The 20,111-nt window shown below is 48.8% G+C and overlaps 1 protein-coding gene and 1 long non-coding RNA gene across 9 annotated transcripts in view; one reads left to right on the forward strand and one right to left on the reverse strand.

The window, feature by feature from the left end:
• Positions 1 to 3,020: 3,020 nt before the first annotated feature.
• On the reverse strand, positions 3,021 to 12,349 carry LOC124084755 (uncharacterized). Of its 6 annotated transcripts, XR_009225658.1 has the most exons (7): positions 11,054 to 12,349; positions 10,622 to 10,701; positions 9,756 to 9,834; positions 9,348 to 9,546; positions 7,513 to 7,799; positions 6,054 to 6,239; positions 3,021 to 5,397 (listed from the first exon to the last, which is right to left on the reverse strand). It is a non-coding gene; the product is annotated as an uncharacterized LOC124084755 (long non-coding RNA). The 6 variants fall into 6 exon arrangements; XR_006849208.2 differs by having other exon boundaries at positions 9,756 to 11,179; positions 11,879 to 12,349; XR_009225659.1 differs by lacking the exon at positions 9,348 to 9,546.
• A 404-nt stretch (positions 12,350 to 12,753) lies between these two features.
• Egln1 (egl-9 family hypoxia inducible factor 1) overlaps positions 12,754 to 20,111 on the forward strand; it is a 39,439-nt gene continuing 32,081 nt past the window's right edge. The window contains exon 1 of one of the 3 annotated variants that reach the window (XM_058575000.1): positions 12,754 to 13,654. In XM_058575000.1, coding sequence (XP_058430983.1) covers positions 12,800 to 13,654 — 855 coding nt within the window. In that variant the 5' untranslated portion in view covers positions 12,754 to 12,799. The remainder of the gene's footprint in view (positions 13,655 to 20,111) is intronic. The other 2 variants (XM_058574999.1, XM_046432031.2) reach the window with 2 other exon arrangements.

The raw sequence follows: 20,111 nt of genomic DNA on the forward strand, positions 1-20,111 counted from the left end.
CACTCCTCTGTGTGCAAGGGCTGACTTAAGCAGGTGAGCAGCCTTCCCCCTTCCCCTTCTGTACTGCCACCTGCATCTCAGGGAAAGCCACAGCCACCATCTCTTATGGTCAGCAGACAGACGTGGCTTTTTCTCCCACCTTTCAAGAAATCCCTTGCTTGACTCCGCGGCCCTCTCCCGATACTGCCCTGGTTCTGACCTCTATAAAGCAAGATCCTATCCATTTCTTCCTTTACCACAGTTTTTTATTTTTTTTTAGTTAGTTTGCTTTTTCCAGACGGATCTATGATGCTCTGGCTAGTCTTGAATTCCTGGGCTCAATTGATCCTCAAGTCTCGGCCTCTGAGTAGCTGGGTGGACAGGTGTGGGCCACCACACCCAGCTTAAATTTTATTTTTAATTGGCAAATAATTGTGTAAATTCATGGGCTGATGTAATATTTTGATACATGTATACATTGTGGAATGATCAGACCAGAGTAATTCATCACCTCAAATGTTTATCAGCCCTTTTGGTATGAACATTTAAAACCCTCTTTTTGGTTTTGAAATAGACGATACATCATGATTCACTCTAATTGCCCAGCTGCATGACAGCTCACCAAGACTTACTCCTCCCGCATGGCTGAAACTGTGTCTGTTGACCACCACTCCCTCCTCTCCCCATCACCACCCTCCAGCCCCTGGTAACGGCCACTCCACTCTCTGTGTTTTGGAGTCCGATGTTCTTCGAGTCCTCACTCTATCTGTCCCATGGTGGCTCATTCACTTGATGTGCGGTTCTGGTGAAAGAACGATCAAGGCTTGCCGTCGGAGAACATGCCCATTTATTGAGGAACAGCTCTGCATATTTATAGAGCCAGGGGTGGTTTGACAGTTATAACAATTTAATTGTTAAACGGTTTGACAGTTGGCTGGGGTGCTTTCTGATTGGTGGGTAAGGATCATGTGAGCCAGCAGGGCTCACCATTGGATGGCAAGGATCATGTGAGCCAGCAGGGCTCACCATTGGACGGCTCTTCTTGGGGGATGGGGAAGTTAGTCTTTGGAGCCTTGGGACCCCCAACACCTGGGTTCATCCTGTTGTTAGGCAGACCCCCCCTGGTGTTCCATGAGTACAGACCCTACCGTTTAAAACCCCCTCCCCCTTGGACGGACTCCTGGGCTGGTTCCGTGTCTTGGCTATTGTGACCAGTGCTGGAATGAATCTGGCTGTGGGTGTCTCTTCAACCTGCTGATTTCGTTCCCCCTGGGTGTGGATCACTGGGTCATATGGCCATTCTATCTTCAGTTTTGGGGGCACCGTGATATTGTCTTCCACAGGGACTGCACTAATTTGTAACATTCCCCAGGGCAAATTCTCCTTCTCTTCACACCCTCACCAACACTGCCATCTTTTATCTTTCTGGGAACAGTCACCACGGTGAGGTGGTAAATTCCATGATTTGATTTGCATTCTCTGATGATTACAGAGTGATGGCACATCACTCCACAATGTGTACATGTATCAAAATAGTACACTAGCCCATATATCTACACTTTCCTATCTCTGTTGGCCATGTGTATGTCTTCTTTTGAGAGATGCCCTTCGAGTCCTAGGCCTATTTTCACTAGGTTTCTTTTCCTTGCTCTTGAGTAGTTGGTGTATCAGTTCTTGTCCTGTGTGTGACTTGCAGGTGTTCTGTCCACTCCACGGGCTGTCTCTTGTTTCCTTTCCTGAGCAAACTCCTGTTGGCCTGATGCTGTCCCAATGTTCTGCTTCATTGCTGTGCTTTGGGGTATGTCCAAGAAATCATTGCCCAGACATCATGGGGCTCCTCTCTCGTTTCCTCCCAGTCACTTTATGGTTTCAGATCTTAGGGTTCAATACAGTCTGTGTTTATTCTTGAATAAAGGGTAAGATAAGTGACAATTTTCGTCTTTCTGCATTTGGATATCCAGTTTTCCTAAGGCCATTTACTGAAGAGACTGTTCTTTCCCCGTTTTGTGTTCTTGGCAACTTTGTCAAAAATCAGTTGATGCAAACGTATATGGTTTATTTCTGAACCCTCCATCCTGTTTCATTGGTTGATGTGTCTGTTTTGTGCCTGTTTGTGCTGTTTCGAGCTCTACATCTTCATAACCTTCTTCAAAACCTGCTGGTGTGACACCTCAGGCTTTGTACTTTTTGCTCAGGATTGAGATTTCATGTGAATTTTAAGATTTCTATTTCTATTTTTGTGAAGAATGATATTGGGACTTTGATAAGGATTACACTGAATCTGTAGGTCACTTTGGATTGCACAGACATTTTAACAATATTAATTCTTCCAATCCATGAACATGGGGTGTTTTCCCATTTACTTGGGTCTCTTCAGTTTCCCCTCATCATTGTTTTAGAGTTTTCAGTGTACACATCTTTCACATCCTTGGTTAAATCTACTCCAGAGTATTTTATTTTTTATGCTATGCCAATGGGGTTGTTTTCTTAATTTCTTTTTCAGATAGTTTGTTTTTAGCATATTGAAATGCTACTGATTTTTGTGAGCTGATTTTGTGTCTTGCAATTTATAGAATTTGTTTATCTGTTCCAATAGTATTTGGGGGAGACTTTTTGGATGTTCTATATGTAAGATCATATCAGCACACAATTTTGATTCATCTTTTCCTATTTGGATACCTCTTATTTCTTTTCCTTTCCCAACTGCTCCAGCTAGGACTTCCTGTACTATGTTTAGCAGAAGTAATGAGAGTGGGCACCCTTGTCTTTTTCCTGATCTGGGAGGGAAAACTAACTTTTCTCTGTTGAGCCATGGGCGGATCACAAGTGGCCTCTATTGTGCTGAGGAACAGTCTATCTACCTGATTTGTTGAAGAATTTTATCATAAAAGAATAATTAATTTGGTCAAGTTCTGTTTCTGCATCAATGGAGATGATCACATAGGTTTTGTTCTTCATTCTGTCAATAGGATGAATTGCATTTATTGGTTTGTATGTGTTGAACCAAATGTACTCCAGGGATAAATTTCACTTGATGATGGTGAACATACTGTTCAATGTACTGTTGAATATGGTTTTCTATTTTTTTTTTTTTTAGGATTTTTGTGTCCATATTCATCAGTGATATTGGCCTATATTTTACATTTCTTGTAGTGCCTTTGTTTTGGCTTTGATACCAGGTAATTCTGATCTCGTAAAATGAATTTGGAAGTATTCCATATGCTTCAATTTTTTTTGAAGAGTTTAAGAATAATTGATATCAGTTTGTCTTTAAATATTTACTAGAATGTAAGCCATCTGGTCCTGTGCTTTTTTAAAAATTTTCCTTTGGCAGCACTGGAGATTGAACTCAGGGGAGCTTTACCACTGAGCCACATCCCCAGTCCTTGTTACTTTTTATTTTTTATTTTGAGACAGAGTCTTATTAAATTGCCTAGGCTGACCTTGAACTGGCTGCCATCCTGCCTCAGCCTCCTGAGCAACGAGATTACGGTTGTGTATTACTATGCCCTGCATTCCTTGGCTTTTCTTTGATGGATACTTTTACTTACTTACTTAATCTCCTTAGTCATTTATTAGGCTGTTCAGACTTCAGATCTCTTCAATATTTGATCTTGGTAGGTTATGTGTTTTTAGGAATTCTTCCAATTATTCCAGGTTGTCTAATTTGTTGGTGTATAGATGTTCGCAGGAGTTGGTCATCCTCCTCTGTATTTCTGTTATCAGTTTTAATGTCTTCCTTTTGCTTCTGAATTTATTTGAGTCTTTTTTTCCCCTTAGTACAGGGTGTGTCAATTTTGTTTAGCTTTTAAAAGACCAAGTCTTAGTTTTATTGATCGTTTGTTATCTTTATAATCTCTACTTCACTTGTTTATGATCTTTATTCCCTCCCTTCTGCTAACCTTGGGGTTACTTTGTCCTTTTAAATTACTTAATTAAAATTCCTTAATTTACTTCCTTGGGGTGTCCACTAGGTCCTTCACTTGAAACTGTTCTTTTTCAGGCACTTATTGCTATGAACTTTCCTCTTAGATCAGCTTTTGCTGAATAGGTTTTGGTTTCCACTTTTTCTTTGCTTGAACATATTATTTAGTTTCCCTTTTAGATTTGTCTTTGATCCAATCATTGTTCAGTAGCATATTGTTTAATTTCCACATATTTGTTAATTTTCAACAGTTCCTCCTATTATTCATTTCTACCCCCAACCCATAAATATGTACTTTTTATGTTTTTATGTATCAGTTAAAATAGATTTAATTTTAATTTAAAAGTTTTTAAAAATTGATTTCCTGAGACGTAAGGTAACCTAAGTGGCCACGGAGACTTCCTTTAGGATTTCCCTTTATACCTTCTTCTGGAAGCATCTCCTCTGCGGCAGCCATGTCCCCCGCCCTCACTGCTGACTGCACTCTGTGGTGCTTGTTTGCTCTTCCTTCTTTCTGCAGCTCTGTTTTGAATTCCGGCTGCAATTCATTCAGCACAGAAAACAATTTACTTTTCATTGGGACTTTGCAATACAAATGCAAGGATATAAAATAAACAATCTAGAGCTCCACCCCTGCAGAAGGAGAATCTGTTGGATGCCTGAGGAAGTGCGCGTTCCATATTGCTAACCATTTCCATAGTCTTTCCTACTTCACAGCGAGTGATTTTCTTAGAATACAGTACTAATAACATTTACTCTAATATTGGCATTATTATCTTGCAAACCCCCTTTACATGAGATCATTGACTCATTCAGAAGTCAAGAGCTGAGAAATATTTTTGGAGGCCATTATCTATCTACAAAGGTGCCTTCTGCGGCTTGCCGGGATGCCATGCGTTCACTGCTGCTGCTGTAATGGAATCCTGAGGCTGCGGATTCATAATGAACAGAACTCTATTTGGCTCACAGTTCTGGAGTGTGGGAGGCCCAGGACAAGACGCTGGCATCTGGCGCTGGCCTTCTTGCTGCAGCATCGCATGGTTGAAGGAGAAGAGCTAAAGCAGACAAGGGCAGAACCTCCCACTGTGGCCTCAGCTCTTTTAGTAGGGCTGTGATCCACCACGAGATCTCGCCCTCGGCTTAGTTGGCTCTTCATGCTGCTTGGATGGCAATTAGGCTTCAATAAGGATTTTTCAGGGGACAAATGTCCAAATATTAGTACCATGTGTTACAACAATTTGACCAGGAGAGAAGAAATTGTGGTGCAAGCCACACAAGAATCTGAAGATCCGAAGGGTCCATGTGGGCCTGCCAGAAGAAGAGGAGGGCTGCTCAGGGTGCCGTGAGGAAGCAAGATCAGATTGGCACCCTCGTGCATGGAGCTGCACCCTTCTCTTGTGCTCAGACCAAGTGGTCACAGTGACTGCAGCAGGTGCCCAGGAGAGTCTAAAGGTGTCAGACTTGACTTTACCTGTGGTCTTTGATTCTATGGCCTGGAGAATATGATACAGGAATTTATAATTAAAATATAGAGAAAGACTTTGTACTTGGTTATAAAGAAAAGGCAAAATAGGTTAAGAAACTCAAAATTTCGAAAACAGTTCTAAGGAGTTAGTTTGGAAAGCTAGAATTTACCTCATTACGTAAATTCTTTTAGCTTTTACCACACTACCGAGGTAGATAATATCATCCCACCTTAAAGGTGGGTAAACTGAGGACCAGGATGGCATCTCACTTTTAAAGATCACTAGGTATTAAGGGAGTTTTAATATGAACTCAGTTATTTTTCTAAAATTCAGGCTTTTTACACTGAAACATATTGCCTTCAGAAATGTTGTCAATTTTTTTCTGTAACTATTTTAGTTAGCTTTTTCTCACTGTTCCCCAAAAACCTGATAAGAAGCACTTAGAGGAGGAAAACCTATTGGGGGGGGGGTTACAGTTTCAGAGGTCATGTCCACAGTGGGCCAACTCCACTGCTCTGGCCTGAGGTAAGGCAGGACATCTCAGTGAAGGACTCAGCCGAGGAAAGGGCACAGCTCACAGCAGCCAGAAAGCAAAGAGCAGGAGAGAGCTGCCTAGGACTGGGGACAAGATAAAGCACCCAAGGGCATGCCCCCAGTGACCACCTCCTCCAGCCTCTCCTCACCTGTGTACAGTAGCACGCAGTCCTCCATTTGCAATATGAATCCGTCAAATGGATCAATCCGCTGGAAAGGTCACAGTTCTCATCACTGCCTAAACGCCCCACCCAGAACCGTGCTTCATCAGGGGTCAGCTTTCACACCAAGCTCTGAGGGCCAGGCACAGTGGCGCACGCCTGTAATCCTAGCATCTAGGGAGGCAGAAGCAGGAGGATCATGAGTTTAAAGCCAGCCTCAGCAACTCAGTGAGGCACCGTCTCTAAATTAAAGACAAAATAGGGCTGGAAATGTGACTCCATGGTCGAGTGCCCCTAAGTTCAATCCCCAATACCCCCCAAAACAAACAAACAAAAAAACAAGTTCTGAGGGGGACATTATTAGATCCAAACCACAAAAGCATCCCATCTACTAAAGCATCTTTTGTTTTTAAGTCCTTTGTTTATTCATTCTTTTACACTATATCACAAACAAGCCATTAAATTATTATTTGTTTCAGATCAAAACAAATATATTTAACAAACTATCTACACATTTATTGTGGAATTGTAAAGGAAGAAACAACTAAAGAAAACAAAGATGTTCATGAAGAGACCATTCAGTAGTTCTCACCGTGGACACTGCCGTCCACACTTCAGGCTCTTCTAAGCACACTGAACACTATCTGCAAACTACAGATGGTATTTTGTGTAAGCTTTTAAAGCTTACTCACCAACAAGTGTTAATTGGATGCCTGAACTGTGCTAGTACGTCCCAACGTACTGTGAGCCATTTCCCACCATTAAATACTGCCTATGATGATACTACACGGCAAAGATCTAAAGCAATCTCCATCCTTCTGCCTTTAATGGAAGATGTGAGCTGCTATTTCTGTATTAAGTGAGAAACTCTTAAAAAGGCAAATATTATTCTACTGATGTTCTCTGAGCTTTCTGCTGAAGCATACCACCATCTCATGACATTTTGTGATTGATCTGTGTTGAGGTCATTCCCAGGGGCTGGTATGTGGCACGGTGGCACTTACGGCCTGTGGCTAACTCTGGCTGTTGCCTGTTTTTGCTGTCAAGTTGGTGGGAGCACAGCCACACTGCTCTGGTCACTTCTTGTTGATGCCTGTTTTTGTGCTTCAGCAGCAGAGTTGCTGGCCCCCAACAAGAAGCGATAGCCTGTCCCCAAAGCCCAGGATGTTTATCGTCTGGGTCTGCACAGAAGAGTTCTCTGACCCTGGGTCTACATTACAGCATCCATCACTGCTCTGAAGCACCTCTGGCTCACGTGTTCCCACACGATCTCACTCTGGTTATGGTACAGCTGCTCCCTAACAGGGCTTTCAGGCCTGGAGTATAAAGTCAGAGGCCAAATCACTGTTTCTCGATACAGCTTCCCCCAAATCCATAAAATCTGAAGTGCAAATAACGCTCACCTTCAGCACTAGCATGAAACGGAACAGTACAAACTCCCGATTACCTGTGAGTAGAGAAATGAGCTCCAGATTTCTCTAGCCTGTGTGCCTCTGCAGGACGGTGATGCCAAGGTTGCTTAAGCACCTGCCCTTGAACAAGAGGAGAGCAAAAGGCAGGTACAGAGGAGTCACCCTGCAGGGTGTCCGCACTGGGCACCAAACGCTGGCGTGGGAGGCCCAGCAGTCCTCGGGGAGGAGGCCAGAAGGGGCCAGCCCTGGGGCAGCATCTTGGATGAGCATTTCTTCTGAGAGAAGTAGATGAGCAGCCAGGCCATGGTGTCCCTCGGAGACACTGCAGCAGAGGGAAAGAGGATATTATATTAAGGCTCCAGAGGAGTGAGACCCAGCAATGCTTCTACTCCTGGCACAGTCACATGAAACCCCCCATCCTGGCTCTATCAGAAGGCACTAGAAGTCACATCAACCCAGTGGCCATGCGTCCTCCTGTGACAGCAGTATAAACCACCATTTCTCACTAGAAGTAACCAGGGCTCTGGAGTTATGCCCAGTCTATGCCAGGGACAAGGAGTGTGCAAGGTCAGTCTGGGTCATCTTGTGCCAGGAAGCAAGAACTCCTCACGGGTTAATGTGACCATGTCTAGGACACGTGGGACAGTTGGAGCACCAGAGTTGCAGCCATGAAAATCCACAAATTCATGCTGTTTCTTTAAACCTCTTTAGAAATCGCTAGGGCACCAGCTCAATATTTCTGAAAATTGAGAAATAAAAAGAAACAGGGATTGACCCTCCCTGTCACATACAAGTGGTATTTCAGGGCAACCAAGAGTTGGTGGAGAAAGGCTCCATAAGGTAGAATTTCTTCAGGTAATAAATTCAGAAAGAATGATAGAATTAGAAAGTTCCTTATTCTACAACCTCTAATGAAATATGGGATTTGAAGCTAGAACAACTGAGTAGAGGGTGGTGTAATCTTCAGAGGGAGGAGACAGGCTGTGGTCACATGACCTTGAACAACAACTCCCAGCCAGCCTGTGTCTCCAGATGTGGCCTATTAGGAGATGCACAGCACTCAGGCCATGGGTGATAAAAATCCATCTCACTACCTACAGGAACAAAGGGGTTATCACAGGAAGAAGCCAGCCAATTCAGAACAAGGGACATCTACAGCATAAGTGGTCACATTCCTCCAGCAAATCAGTGGGGGAAGGGAGGTAGGTGGACAGGTACTGGTCAAGCAAAATCCACTCAAGAAACACAAAAAACAGAATCCTGAGACAACCAGGAAAAAAATCTAATACTTGATCTTTTTCTTACAAGCCTTCTCACACATGCATGTTGAAGTTCGTATATGTTTAGTATTCCCTCCCACCCACCCACCAAGAACAAAAAGGGGCAGAACAGGGTTAGAGAAGAAGAGGGCGCAGGTTGATCACTGCTTGAGCTGATACAATGGAACTGCCTACATCATTTTCTCTGTCTTTGTTTATGTTTTCAGTTTGCTGCAGAAAAATGATTTCTGTGTTTCTAACTTGGGTTGGTATAAGTTACTAATTGGCACTATGATAAAAGTAGGTTTAATGTTAAGATAATGTTTGCTAGGAAAAAAATAACATTAATATAATATATAATATATAAAATCCCAAGTTTATGAGCCATTTTAAAAACTCACCATAATGAGAAATGGCCATAAATTTTATACTTCTTATTTTACAATCCTTAATAAAATTCTAAACTGGATCATGGGTCATTTTAAGATCATGACTGATACAGTTTGGCTATTTCAATTTTCCTGGACATAGAGAAGTTCTTAATTAATGATTTCGTTTTCCAGGGGGGACAGCCTTGCCCAAAGCGCTAGGAGCAGGGTGGCCTTGTGCACCTGGGAACACATGTGCCTCTGGGAGAATGCTGGCCCAGACAGCAGGTGCTGCTTCGAAGTTGAAGAGACATCTTCATGTATGTGTCCCCAAACTATAGATAGAAAATGGCTCAAATTCTCCGTTGATTTTCCGGGAACCCAAAGATTGCCTTCCTGTTTATCTTGGTAGAGTGCCTGTGACATCTGATTTTTCTGTTCTCTGCAATGCATTAAAACAAGATTGTCACAGATGGGGAAACAAGAGACTATTAGTTACAATCAGGTATTTGATGCCCTGCGAGGGGAGGATAGTCGATGTGAATCTTCAATGTGTTAGAGCAGAGACGGGGCTAGTGCCTCGAAGGCACTGTTCTGTCCACAGATTTCCTCAAGGGTCACAGTCACTCCTACATCCATTTCCTCACTTACCTCTTGCACTTACTCTCAGCACTGCATCCATTTCTGGTCAGTTCTCAGGGTTACCACTTTATGGCTTAAGGAAACACTCCTGGAAGAGCACAGGGGTGCCAAAAGGGGTGCTGTTAGCTTTGGTGGCAGTTGATTCAATGGGTTCGGGCAGTGCCTTTAGCTTCACTCCTCCTTCAGTTCCTAGTCCTCTTGGACAGGGGGCGTCCCTCAAAGCCCGGGATTTCTCATGCTCTTCAGGACTGGGGGGACACTCACTGTCACACTCTATTTGTTTCCCTTCTGTAAAATGGGTCCAGTCAGTACCCACCTCATAGTTCTGTCGATGGGTCAAGTTAGTATTTGCAGCATGCTTAGAACAGAATGTGGCACCTAACAGCAAGCACCATGTAAGTGATCACAAATTCTTGCATAGCACTGTGAGCCTGCTTTATAACCCCTGGGCCATTGGCAACCACTCAGCTGCTGAAGGAGGTTCAGAATCTTGGCAAACTCACCAATGGCTACTGAGCTGTTAGCACATGGTGTGGGGAACTGTGCTGCACTAGAACTTGTTCACAAATCATTAAGCCAGAGTAAATGGAAATTCTGCAGCCACGGATCTTTGGAAATACTTAAAATCAGTATTTTATATTTGACTGCTCTATTCATGAAAACTTTACAAGAATCTTACTTGACCCGTTAAGTACCTCCAAGATATACATGTTCAGCATGTAATTTTGTATACTTATTTACCACAAAAAAAGCTAACAAACATTTTTGTTTGTTTGTTTTTGAGAGAGAGAGAGAGAGAGAGAGAGAGAGAGAGAGAGAGAGAGAGATGGGGTCTTCCTATGTGACCGAAGCTGGCCTGGGATTGTAGATCCTACCGTGCCGGACTCCCAAATAGCTGGGGTTACAGGAATGTGCCACTGTGTCAGGCTGCAAACAATGGTCTCGGTATGGACATCTATAAGCAGATTTCAATGAAAATAGAAGAGTACATTTAAATGTGTAAATAATTTGCATGCCATAGACCTAAATAATAATTTTAAAACATTTTTGGGACTATTTAAAATACCTACAAATGACTAAATTTAGAAGAATCAAGTATTTGTGCTATTAATATGCCTAGTAAGAACAGTTCAGGAATAGTCAAGAACAATTTATACTTATGCTAGTAAAAGGAGGCCTATAAAGAATTAGGTTCTCCTTGAATGAAATACATAATTTGTACATATCTAAAAAGTTTGTTTTTGTAAGCTCTACAATAACTCCTTTACAGTTTAAGAAAATTCTAAATTAATTTCATGGAATCTTACTGCTGCAAAAGGCCGATCTAGGGCTGGGGATGTGGCTCAAGTGGTAGCACGCTCGCCTGGTGTGCGTGCGGCCTGGGTTCGATCCTCAGCACCACATACAAACAAAGATGTTGTGTCCGCCAAAAACTAAAAAATAAATATTAAAAAATTATATAAAAAAGGGCAGATCTAGCAATTTTCCATGTCCCTAAACCACTGTAATGGTTCTTCTCCTGGGGCAGTTTAAACTCTGAGATGTCATTATTTATTTTATTTATTTTTTGGGGGGGTGTTATTATTTAAATGTCACCCCCTACACTGAACTATGTGCTCAAGTGTGACAAGATGGATTCACACATGTGACCCCTCGTATGCACTCAATACACTTATTAAGAGCCCGATTAGTAATGTGTGAAATGACATTTTACTGAATTTCATAACACTCTGGGGAAGGTGGATGCATATCTGGGGTAGACCCAGGTCTCAAGAGTGTTCTGAGAAGGCAGGATTTTTAGTTTGGTCTGGAATTTGAAGCTGTGAATTTAATTTTTTCCTCAGTTTCCCAAAGGACCAGCAAATTGGAGATATTTTCCTCTCTCCAATCTGGATTCCAAGGATGCCCTTTATGTGCATAGCAGTATTTAATAAGCCTTATATCATGTGTAGTTGAAAAAGAGATCTTACACTTGGGGACTGAAGCTGGATTTTTTCCCCTTTTTAGAAATTTGTTCTGCAATGTGGTTTGTAACAATTCCTCATACTCTTCTACCTTGGGGGTACACACTGCAGCTCCTGTAAGTCTGTATTTTAAGGACTGGGGTGTGACTTGCAGCCCATGCAGATCACCTGGGAGCCTGGCGTGGGGTTCCCGCACTGGCGGTGCTTTGTCAGCCTGTGAAAACCGACTTGCAGGCCATTTTATTCTTAAGACAGATGGCAGGTGGAAGGCAGCACCCCTGGTTCGTTTCTGGTAAGGTTTCCATTTGGTGCAAAACAAAGAACTGTATTCCACGAAATGCGAGCAGGGGTAATGCCAGCAGGCCCTGCAGCACCCGGCCCGCTTCCCGGAGTCCGCGCTTGAACTGGAGTGCCCGACGTGGTTACTGAAGCCGGCATGGTCACCTCATTTAACCTGCTGCCACCAAGCCTTCCTGGGGCTCTGACCCGCAGATTTCACAGGGTTTAGCGAAGGCAAGAAAAGAGCCACCGCGCCTCCATCGCCGTGCGGCCCCCGCGGCCCGGCATTGCTCTTTGTTCCCGGCGCCCGGCAGCGCTGGGCGAGGCTGCGCGGGGTCCCGCGGGTGCAGGGGGCGGGAGGGCCCGGCTCCGGAGGCGGCGACCCGGCGAGCGCCGCGCCGCCGCGGGCTTCCGCTTCCTCCCGGCCCCGCCCGGAGCGCGCCCCGCGGCCTCGCCAGCCGCGCGCTCGCCCGGCAGGTGTCGCCGCCCGCCCGCGCGCAGGCCCGGCGCGTCCGGGCGGGGCGGGGCGGGGGGCGCGCGAGCCCGCCCGCCGAGCGCGCCGCGTGTGCGCCCGCCCCGCCCGCCGGGCCTCCGGCCGTGGTGTACGTGCAGCGCGCGCGGAGCGAGTGGCGCCGCGGCCCGCGCCCTGCCCGCCCGCTCCCCGCGGCCGCCCCCGAGGCCGCGCTCGCCGCCCCGGCCGCCATGCGGCGCTGAGGCCAGCTACGCGCGGCTCCGCGGCGGGCGGCGGTGCTCGGCGCCCTGACGGCCCCGCCGCCGCCCCGCGCCCGGCCCCGGGCCGGCCCCGCCGCCATGGCCAGTGACAGCGGCGGGCCCGGAGGGCCGAGCGCGAGCGAGCGAGACCGGCAGTACTGCGAGCTGTGCGGGAAGATGGAGAACCTGCTGCGCTGCGGCCGCTGCCGCAGCTCCTTTTACTGCTGCAAGGAGCACCAGCGCCAGGACTGGAAGAAGCACAAGCTCGTGTGCCAGGGCGGCGACCCCGTCGGCCCCGCTGCTGCCCCGCGCGCGCAGCCCGGCCCCGCGCCGCCCGCCGCCGCGCCTCCGACGCGGGCCGGGGCCGCCGCCGGGAACGCCGGGGCGCGGGCCGGGAAGGCGGCGGGGCAGCGCCGGGGCAGCGCCGAGGCCGCGCGCGCGCCGGCCCCCGGGGACGCGGCCCAGGCCCGGGGCCCCCGCGGCGCGGCTGAGCGCGGCCAGGAGGAGCCGCCCGCTCGGCGGTCGCCGTGTCCTGAGCGGGCCAGCCTGTGCCCAGCGGGCAGCTCGCCCGGAGAGGCGCTGAGCCCCGGCGGCGGCCTGCGGCCCAACGGGCAGACCAAGCCGCTGCCCGCGCTGAAGCTGGCGCTGGAGTACATCGTGCCGTGCATGAACAAGCACGGCATCTGCGTGGTGGACGACTTCCTGGGCAGGGAGACTGGGCAGCAGATAGGCGACGAGGTGCGCGCACTGCACGACACCGGCAAGTTCACGGACGGGCAGCTGGTCAGCCAGAAGAGCGACTCGTCCAAGGACATCCGGGGTGACAAAATCACCTGGATCGAGGGCAAGGAGCCCGGCTGCGAGACCATCGGGCTGCTCATGAGCAGCATGGACGACCTGATCCGCCACTGCAACGGCAAGCTGGGCAACTACAAGATCAATGGCCGGACGAAAGTAAGTGGCTGGGTGGGCGCCGGGGAGGGGCGGCCTGTCCTGCCGGCGAGCGCCGTGGCGCGGGCGCAGGGCCTGGACACGGGCTGCGCAGGCCAAGAGGGCACGGCCCCCTGCCCCGCGGTGCGCGGTTGTCACTCCGCAGCCCTTCCCGCAGGCAGGGTCTTGCGCGGCTCGCCACGCACCGCGTTAGGAGAGGCGAGCCGCGGACCTCAGAGAGGCAGGTCTCTGGTCGCGGGACTCTAGTGTGCAGGAAGAGCTGCGCCGCCGCCCTCCCCCTGCCGTCCGGCTCCGTCCCTGCTGTTTTCAAACCCACTGCAAGCGGGGAAAGAGGTATTTCCGTTTTCGGGTCGCTCAGTACAGGCAGGTTCCATCTTAGCTAGGTTTCCTCTGTGTGCTTTGTTGATAGGATCCCTCTGTTGAAAAGGAGCAGTTTTGTAGCTTCCTGGAACATCAACAGCGGCAGCACCGCGTTGGAGCAGGAGGCCCCTCTTAGCCGTCCGGTTCCGTTCCTGGGATCCTTTTGTTTGCTTTTAGCTGTGCAGTGCTCCTCAGCAGGACCTTAGTCGGGCCTCTCCCCTCTCGAGGTCAGCAGCAGACCTGCCCCTCCCCTGCATCTCCTTTCACTTTACTTCCACACTGAATCTTCTTTGTGCCCAGCTCTGCTGGGCCACCCAGCTCCAGAAGCGCTGTCAGTTGGTGTCTGATTTTGTTTCTGGACTGTGCTGGGAAATCAGCACAGGTGCGTTTGTACACACATGGCTCTTCTGTGTGTGTGTTACTGTCTATTTTGACATGTGTGACTCTCAGGCTGCCGGAAGGCTGGGCACAGGCATTGGGAGGGTTCCAAACATGAGCTTTGTGGGGAATCCAGGTGTGATGCTCATTCACAACTGTGGATTCAGGTGGGGAAAGCATGTGTCCTCCTGTTACTAGACTCAGGAAAGAAGAGCAGTTGCTTAAAATGAAGCTGGTAGGGAAAGGGGCCTGGGTGAATCTCAGCCTTGCTCTTTCACAAGACTTTCATTTATATTAACAAAACATTGTTGGGGTCAAATCTGAAGGTAGAGCAGGAGAGGTGCTATAGTGGGACAGGGCTGACCAAGGCCCACCGTGGGGCTGAGCTGATGTTTGAGTCAGAGGAAGGGGATGTCCTAAATCTTCCTTGATCTGCTTTCCAAGGTTATCTACTTTCCCAGCTAAGCTGAGACCTCTTCTCCCCTGTCCTTCTCAGGGAAGGGGCAGCAGACAGCCTAGCTTTAGAGCAGCTGCTTCTGATGGGTAGCTGTTAGGACATAGTTATCTCCTTCCCCAAGGGACCCAGGGGGCTGAGGGAAACTGATTTAAGTCTCTTGACTGAACCTGCAATGTGCAGTGAGGGACTGGCTGGAGGAAGGGGGATTGTGCTGTCCCTGCATCTGATTTTATGCTTCCATTAGTTTCAGGATCTGTGAATGATCTTAGGAATTCCTTTCATTATACTTCCTGGCTGAAAGAGTTTGGGTAGTCATGTTTGAACATGTGATTTGAGTATTCCTAAAACAACAGCAGCAGCAACAAAACAAAAAAACCCACGAGGGTGCTTGCTTTGGGGGAGTGCGAAGGCAGTCAAAATAGCACCACCAAACCATGAGTGACCGCAGTGTGCTGGGCACCAGATTAGCTCCACACAGACAGGCCACAGCAGTCTTAATCCTGCCAAGTGGGTGGCATTCCTGATTTACGTTTGAGGAAGTTTCAGCTCAGACGCGGCCAAGGCCTTGCACTTAGGAAAAGCTGGCTGGTGTTCAGCTCAGTTGAGTTGGACATCAAGGCCCTGCTTTCCCTGCCCCTCTGGAGGCAGGTGGGACATGGGGGTGGTGGTGAAGGTGTCGATCTCTTGGCACCTCCCTGGAGGCAGAGTTTGATGAACATTTTAGCTGACAGTGGGCAGGCAGCACCGGCCTTGTGTGGATGATCGGATTCTATGGTTGGGCTCTGTAAACTTACACCAGGTGACAATGTTTCTTTGATGCAGTGGCTTAAAGCCAGAGTGTATTGACTGCCAGAGTGGTGCTTGTAAGCACCGCTCTCGAGGTGCCAGAACACCTCATGGTGGGTGGTTGAGGAGGGGTCTTCCATAAAGAATTTTATACCCTTCTCAAGTGTGTGGTCTCGGCAGGTCCTTCTCCCACTTCTGCTTTCTCCCTGCTCCAGGTGGGGAGGCTTTGAAACCAGCAGCAGTCCAGGTCCTGTGCTCAGGCCTCCCCGCTGAGCATCTTGGGTAGTTTTCCTTACACCATCTGTGCTCCGTGCTCACACCTGGGGCAGGGCCTGGTCATCAGGTGGCTTCTGGCCTCCCAAGTACTTATCTGGCCACTGTTTATTCAGCTACTCCAACCGAGGGACCACAGGGAAGGATGAAGTAACACGGGAGAAGAGAAGCCACTGGTGTCCCAGCGCCGCTTCCCACTTTCTCTGATTTGGTCTTTGGCGTTCCCCTCTTCCCCTTAAACTGCCCTTTGGTCCTGTTCCCCTTCTGACATTCTTCCATCCACCAGGAAGGACCCTCAGCCTGCTGCGGGGTGTTACTCTCAGAAGTCACAGGGGCCTTGAGGGTAGAGGAAGAGGAATGAGGGCAGTGAGGCTGGAGGAGCCTCAGCCTTCCTGTGGCGTCCCTAAAGGAAAAGGCTTGCCCATGAAGATAAAATTACTAGATGGTATTCCTAACAATTGCAGTTTCATCCAAACCTTATATGTCCAGGGAAAGCATAAGTAAGGAGAGGGAGTAGTAAGGTCTGCTGACGGAAGTACCAGGTTGGGTTACTAAGATTTTTTTGTTGGTATTGCAATTAATTGGTCAGTGCTGGCAGATTATGGCTTTCAGAGCAGAGAATAGGGTGAAGGAAGTCCTGTTGCTTTATTTCCTCTACAATAGAGATATGGTAACAATCCTCTCCTATTAAAAAACCTTACCTGTCCTGTGAGGACACAGGGAGGAGACGCCTTGCAAGCTGAGGAGAAAGCCCTCCCCAGAATCCTGCGCTGCTGGCACCTAGGCTCAGGCCTGCATCCCACCTGCAGGACTGGGGGCATGACCTGATGATGCTCGGGCCTGAATGAATAGGTCAGTGTAAGGCTGGGCCCAACAGGACTCGCTTCTCTCTCTGCCTCTGCTCTCCTCTTTCCTCATGGAACCCTGGACCTACATATCAAAGCAGCTTGTTGATGGTTACTAACTGCATCTGAATTCAGGATCAAAGTCAGTTCTACGGGCTGCAGACAGGTGGGAAATCCTGCATGTGCAGTTTTTGTGCAGCTGCTGGGAAGATGGACTCAGAAGCTTAGAGGCTTGCTAGGTGGAAAGGGAGCAGATTCATCTTGTAGGAAGCACTTGTCTAATGAGCTGGTTTATGTGTAAATGCGCACCTTTAATTCTAAAGTATTTTTTCCGACTCCAGTCTTTTAAGAGTTCCTGCTCTCCCTGTCTTTCCCCCCTCTCATGAGCTGGAGGAAAAAAAGGCTCAGAACCATTTTTGACCAGAACTGCTCCCCCCCCCCCCACACACACACTTGTTTTTTAAAACAGGAAACAGGCCCAGAGAAGTTAAGTGACTTGTTCAAGGATGCGGAGCTGGTCAGGAACACCGGCAGGCCTTGGATCAGCTCCTTCTCCTGTCCCTCTGTGCCTCTGTGGAACCATGTGTTGCAGCCCAGTGGGGCTGGCCTCTGTTCTTTGGGAGGAGCTGGATGCTGGGCTTCCTGCCTTCCCCTGGTTCACTCTGGAGCTCCTGCAGTTGGGCTTTTCTGTGCTTCAGGGTGACTCTCCCTGGTGGATGGTCCCTGCCTGGCTCCTGGAGGCTCTCCTGCAGCGTCTTTGCTGTGCATTGTTTGAAGCTGTGCTCCCTGGTGCCGGCCTCCCCTTTCCATCCTTGGAGGAGCTGCTTCGAGCTATTTCTGATTGGCACGTCCACTCTCAGTGCCCGGCCCTGCCCCATCCCGTCAGCCTTGCCGTCTGTCTTGGTCCTTGGTGTTTCCTGGTGTCTCTGCTCTGCCTTTGGAGGATGTCAGCAGCTTGCTTGTCTTTATTTAGTTTCTGTGTAAGCGACTCCAGCTCTCTGTCCCCTTTTCATTCTGACAAGTTCTGGGCAGTTCTCGTAGAAGTTTTCTGCTGTGCGTCCTACCGTCCTTCCTGGGAGCATTGAGTCCACACTGGGAGCACATCTGGGCTGCACAGTGGCTTCTGTGTCTCACTGGGCCATTGTCACAGTTGCCTTTGACTCTAGTTCCAACAAGAACGCTTCTGTTCTACAAAGCAGAGCCCTGGTGGAGGCTCACCCAGCACTGCCTGTGGAGCTGGTCCACAGCACTCCTCCTAGCGCGCACTCAGCTCCTTGCCACCCTTGCTGCAGTGCCTCCTATGTCATGGTGACACTTTTCTATAACCAGCTCCCTGAAGGCTCGGACAGATCTGCTGCCTGCTTGCTGAAGTCACTGTGAGCTTTTCCTGAGTTTGGAATTCTTTGTTCCTTATTCCATGTCTTAGATCCCCTTTTTATTTTGAGACAGGGTCTCACTAAGTTGATTTTATAGCCTTGCTAACTTGCTAGGGCTGGCCTCAATCTCACAATCCTCCTGCCTCAGCCTCCCGAGTCACCAGGATCACAGGGGGCGTGTATCCCAGATCCCATGTCCTCACAGAATATGTGTGCTCCTTGGCTCCTTGTTCTGTTCCCTGAGTCCTGTTTTGACAGTCTTTTCATTCAACAAATGTTAAGTGAGTTCTGCCCATGTACAGACAATGTCTGGGCAGCCAGGGGTATCTGAAGAGCCTAAACAGTGCCTGTTCTCACAGAGCTGACCTTCCCTGGGGAGGGCGGAGTGGGTGTCAGTAGGCATAGGTGTGAGGAATGGGATGTGCTGGTGGGACGTGTTCAGAGATGGGCAAGGTGAGAACAGAGCTGGGGACATGATCTAAGTACAGAACTCAGTGAATCCAGGGGCTGACTCGTGGGTCCGGGGAAAACCATCGCAAACAAGGCTACCACTACCAATTCAGGAGCCCCGGATGGACTGTGCCTGGCGTGTTAGAAATGGCCAGGAAGCTGCAGTGGTTCCAGCTGGGGGAGGGACACAGTCAGTAGAGCCCTGTGATGGGAAGCACGGGCTGCTGTAGGGTTGGGACCCAGGTTTTATCATGGGTGACATGAGAGGCCGTGGGAGTCTGAGTGAGGCATGTGTCATGGGCCTGAAATCCCAACTACTTGGGGGGCTGAGGCCGGAGGATGGCTCTGGCCAGAGTTCAGGCCAGCCTGGGCAGCACAACAAGACCCGTCGTCTTAGAAAGAAAGGTCTCCGTGGTGTTTTGAGGGCAGCCGCAGGCAGGAGGAGCAGGGCAGGAGTTGGACGCTCCTGCTGTGGTCTGGACCTGGGGTGAGGGGCTTCGAGCAGGCCTGCGGGTGGCCTGAATGCATCCTACATGGTGACCCAGGAGACCTGCAGGTGGATTAGAGGTGAGAGGGAAGGAACAGCCACGAGGCCCCGGAATTGACTTTGGTGCTGGAGAGAAGTAACTGCTTTTCTATCTCGCCCTAACTCTTCCGCCTGTCTTCTCTCTCCCTGTCTTTTCATTTTCCACTTTGAGCTGTTTGCCAGCACCAATTTCCAGCCAAAGCCACAGGAAGAAAGTTCTGTGCTCTCTGCTCACATTGCTTTGGGTGGCTGTGCTGGCCCCTGCTCTTGACCCCCTGGCCTGCCCTCTGCTCCCCAGGGCCACATGTGCCCTTGCCAGCTCCACCCTGGCTGTCTTCAAATCTGTGCACCCTTGTGAATAGCTGGCTCAAGACGGCTTGGAAATCCATGTAAGAAGAAATGCCCAGATTCTGAGATTTGTGGAAACCCTGGAGGAGATTGGTTCAGCATGAGGCCAGCATAGATTTAGAGTCAGAGTCAAAATAAAGTCAGAAATAAAATATCTTCATTTAAATGTGCTGTTAAAAATCAAACCCCTACAGAAAATCCAGAAGGAGTAGAATGACCACAGAATATCAAGAACAGTCTTAGTGAATTCTAGCTACAGGTGACCGTGTGGTTGAAGTGGAGGGTTGCCTAGGGCCTGTACTGAGGACCCAGAGGATGGTGGCAGTGTGAGGGCATTGATCCCCTGGATGGATTCAGAGCCACAGAGCACCAGCTACAGATGTGAGGAAGTAAGAATGCAGAATCCAGGTCTGTGAAGCCTGTGGGAGCTTGCTTTGACTCTGGGGGCGGGGTGGGGAGGTGCTGGGTCACAGAAGCACAGTGAGCATGAGGCTATTGTGTGTGAAATGGCCTTTAAAGATCAACACGTGGCAGGTCCGACAGAGCCAGGGACCCAGAACCTGTCGTCCCACTTTAGTCCTAGAAGCTTCCGGTTCAGACTAGTTTTTGGATTATAAAACTTGAAGGGGAGGCGTAGCATCTAACCTGCCTGTTGGAAGGC

The sequence above is a fragment of the Marmota monax genome, unplaced genomic scaffold (assembly GCF_021218885.2).
Source record: "Marmota monax isolate L192 unplaced genomic scaffold, Marmota_monax_Labrador192_F-V1.1 WCK01_AAM20220418_F8-fsc00071, whole genome shotgun sequence".
Lineage (NCBI taxonomy): Eukaryota > Metazoa > Chordata > Mammalia > Rodentia > Sciuridae > Marmota > Marmota monax.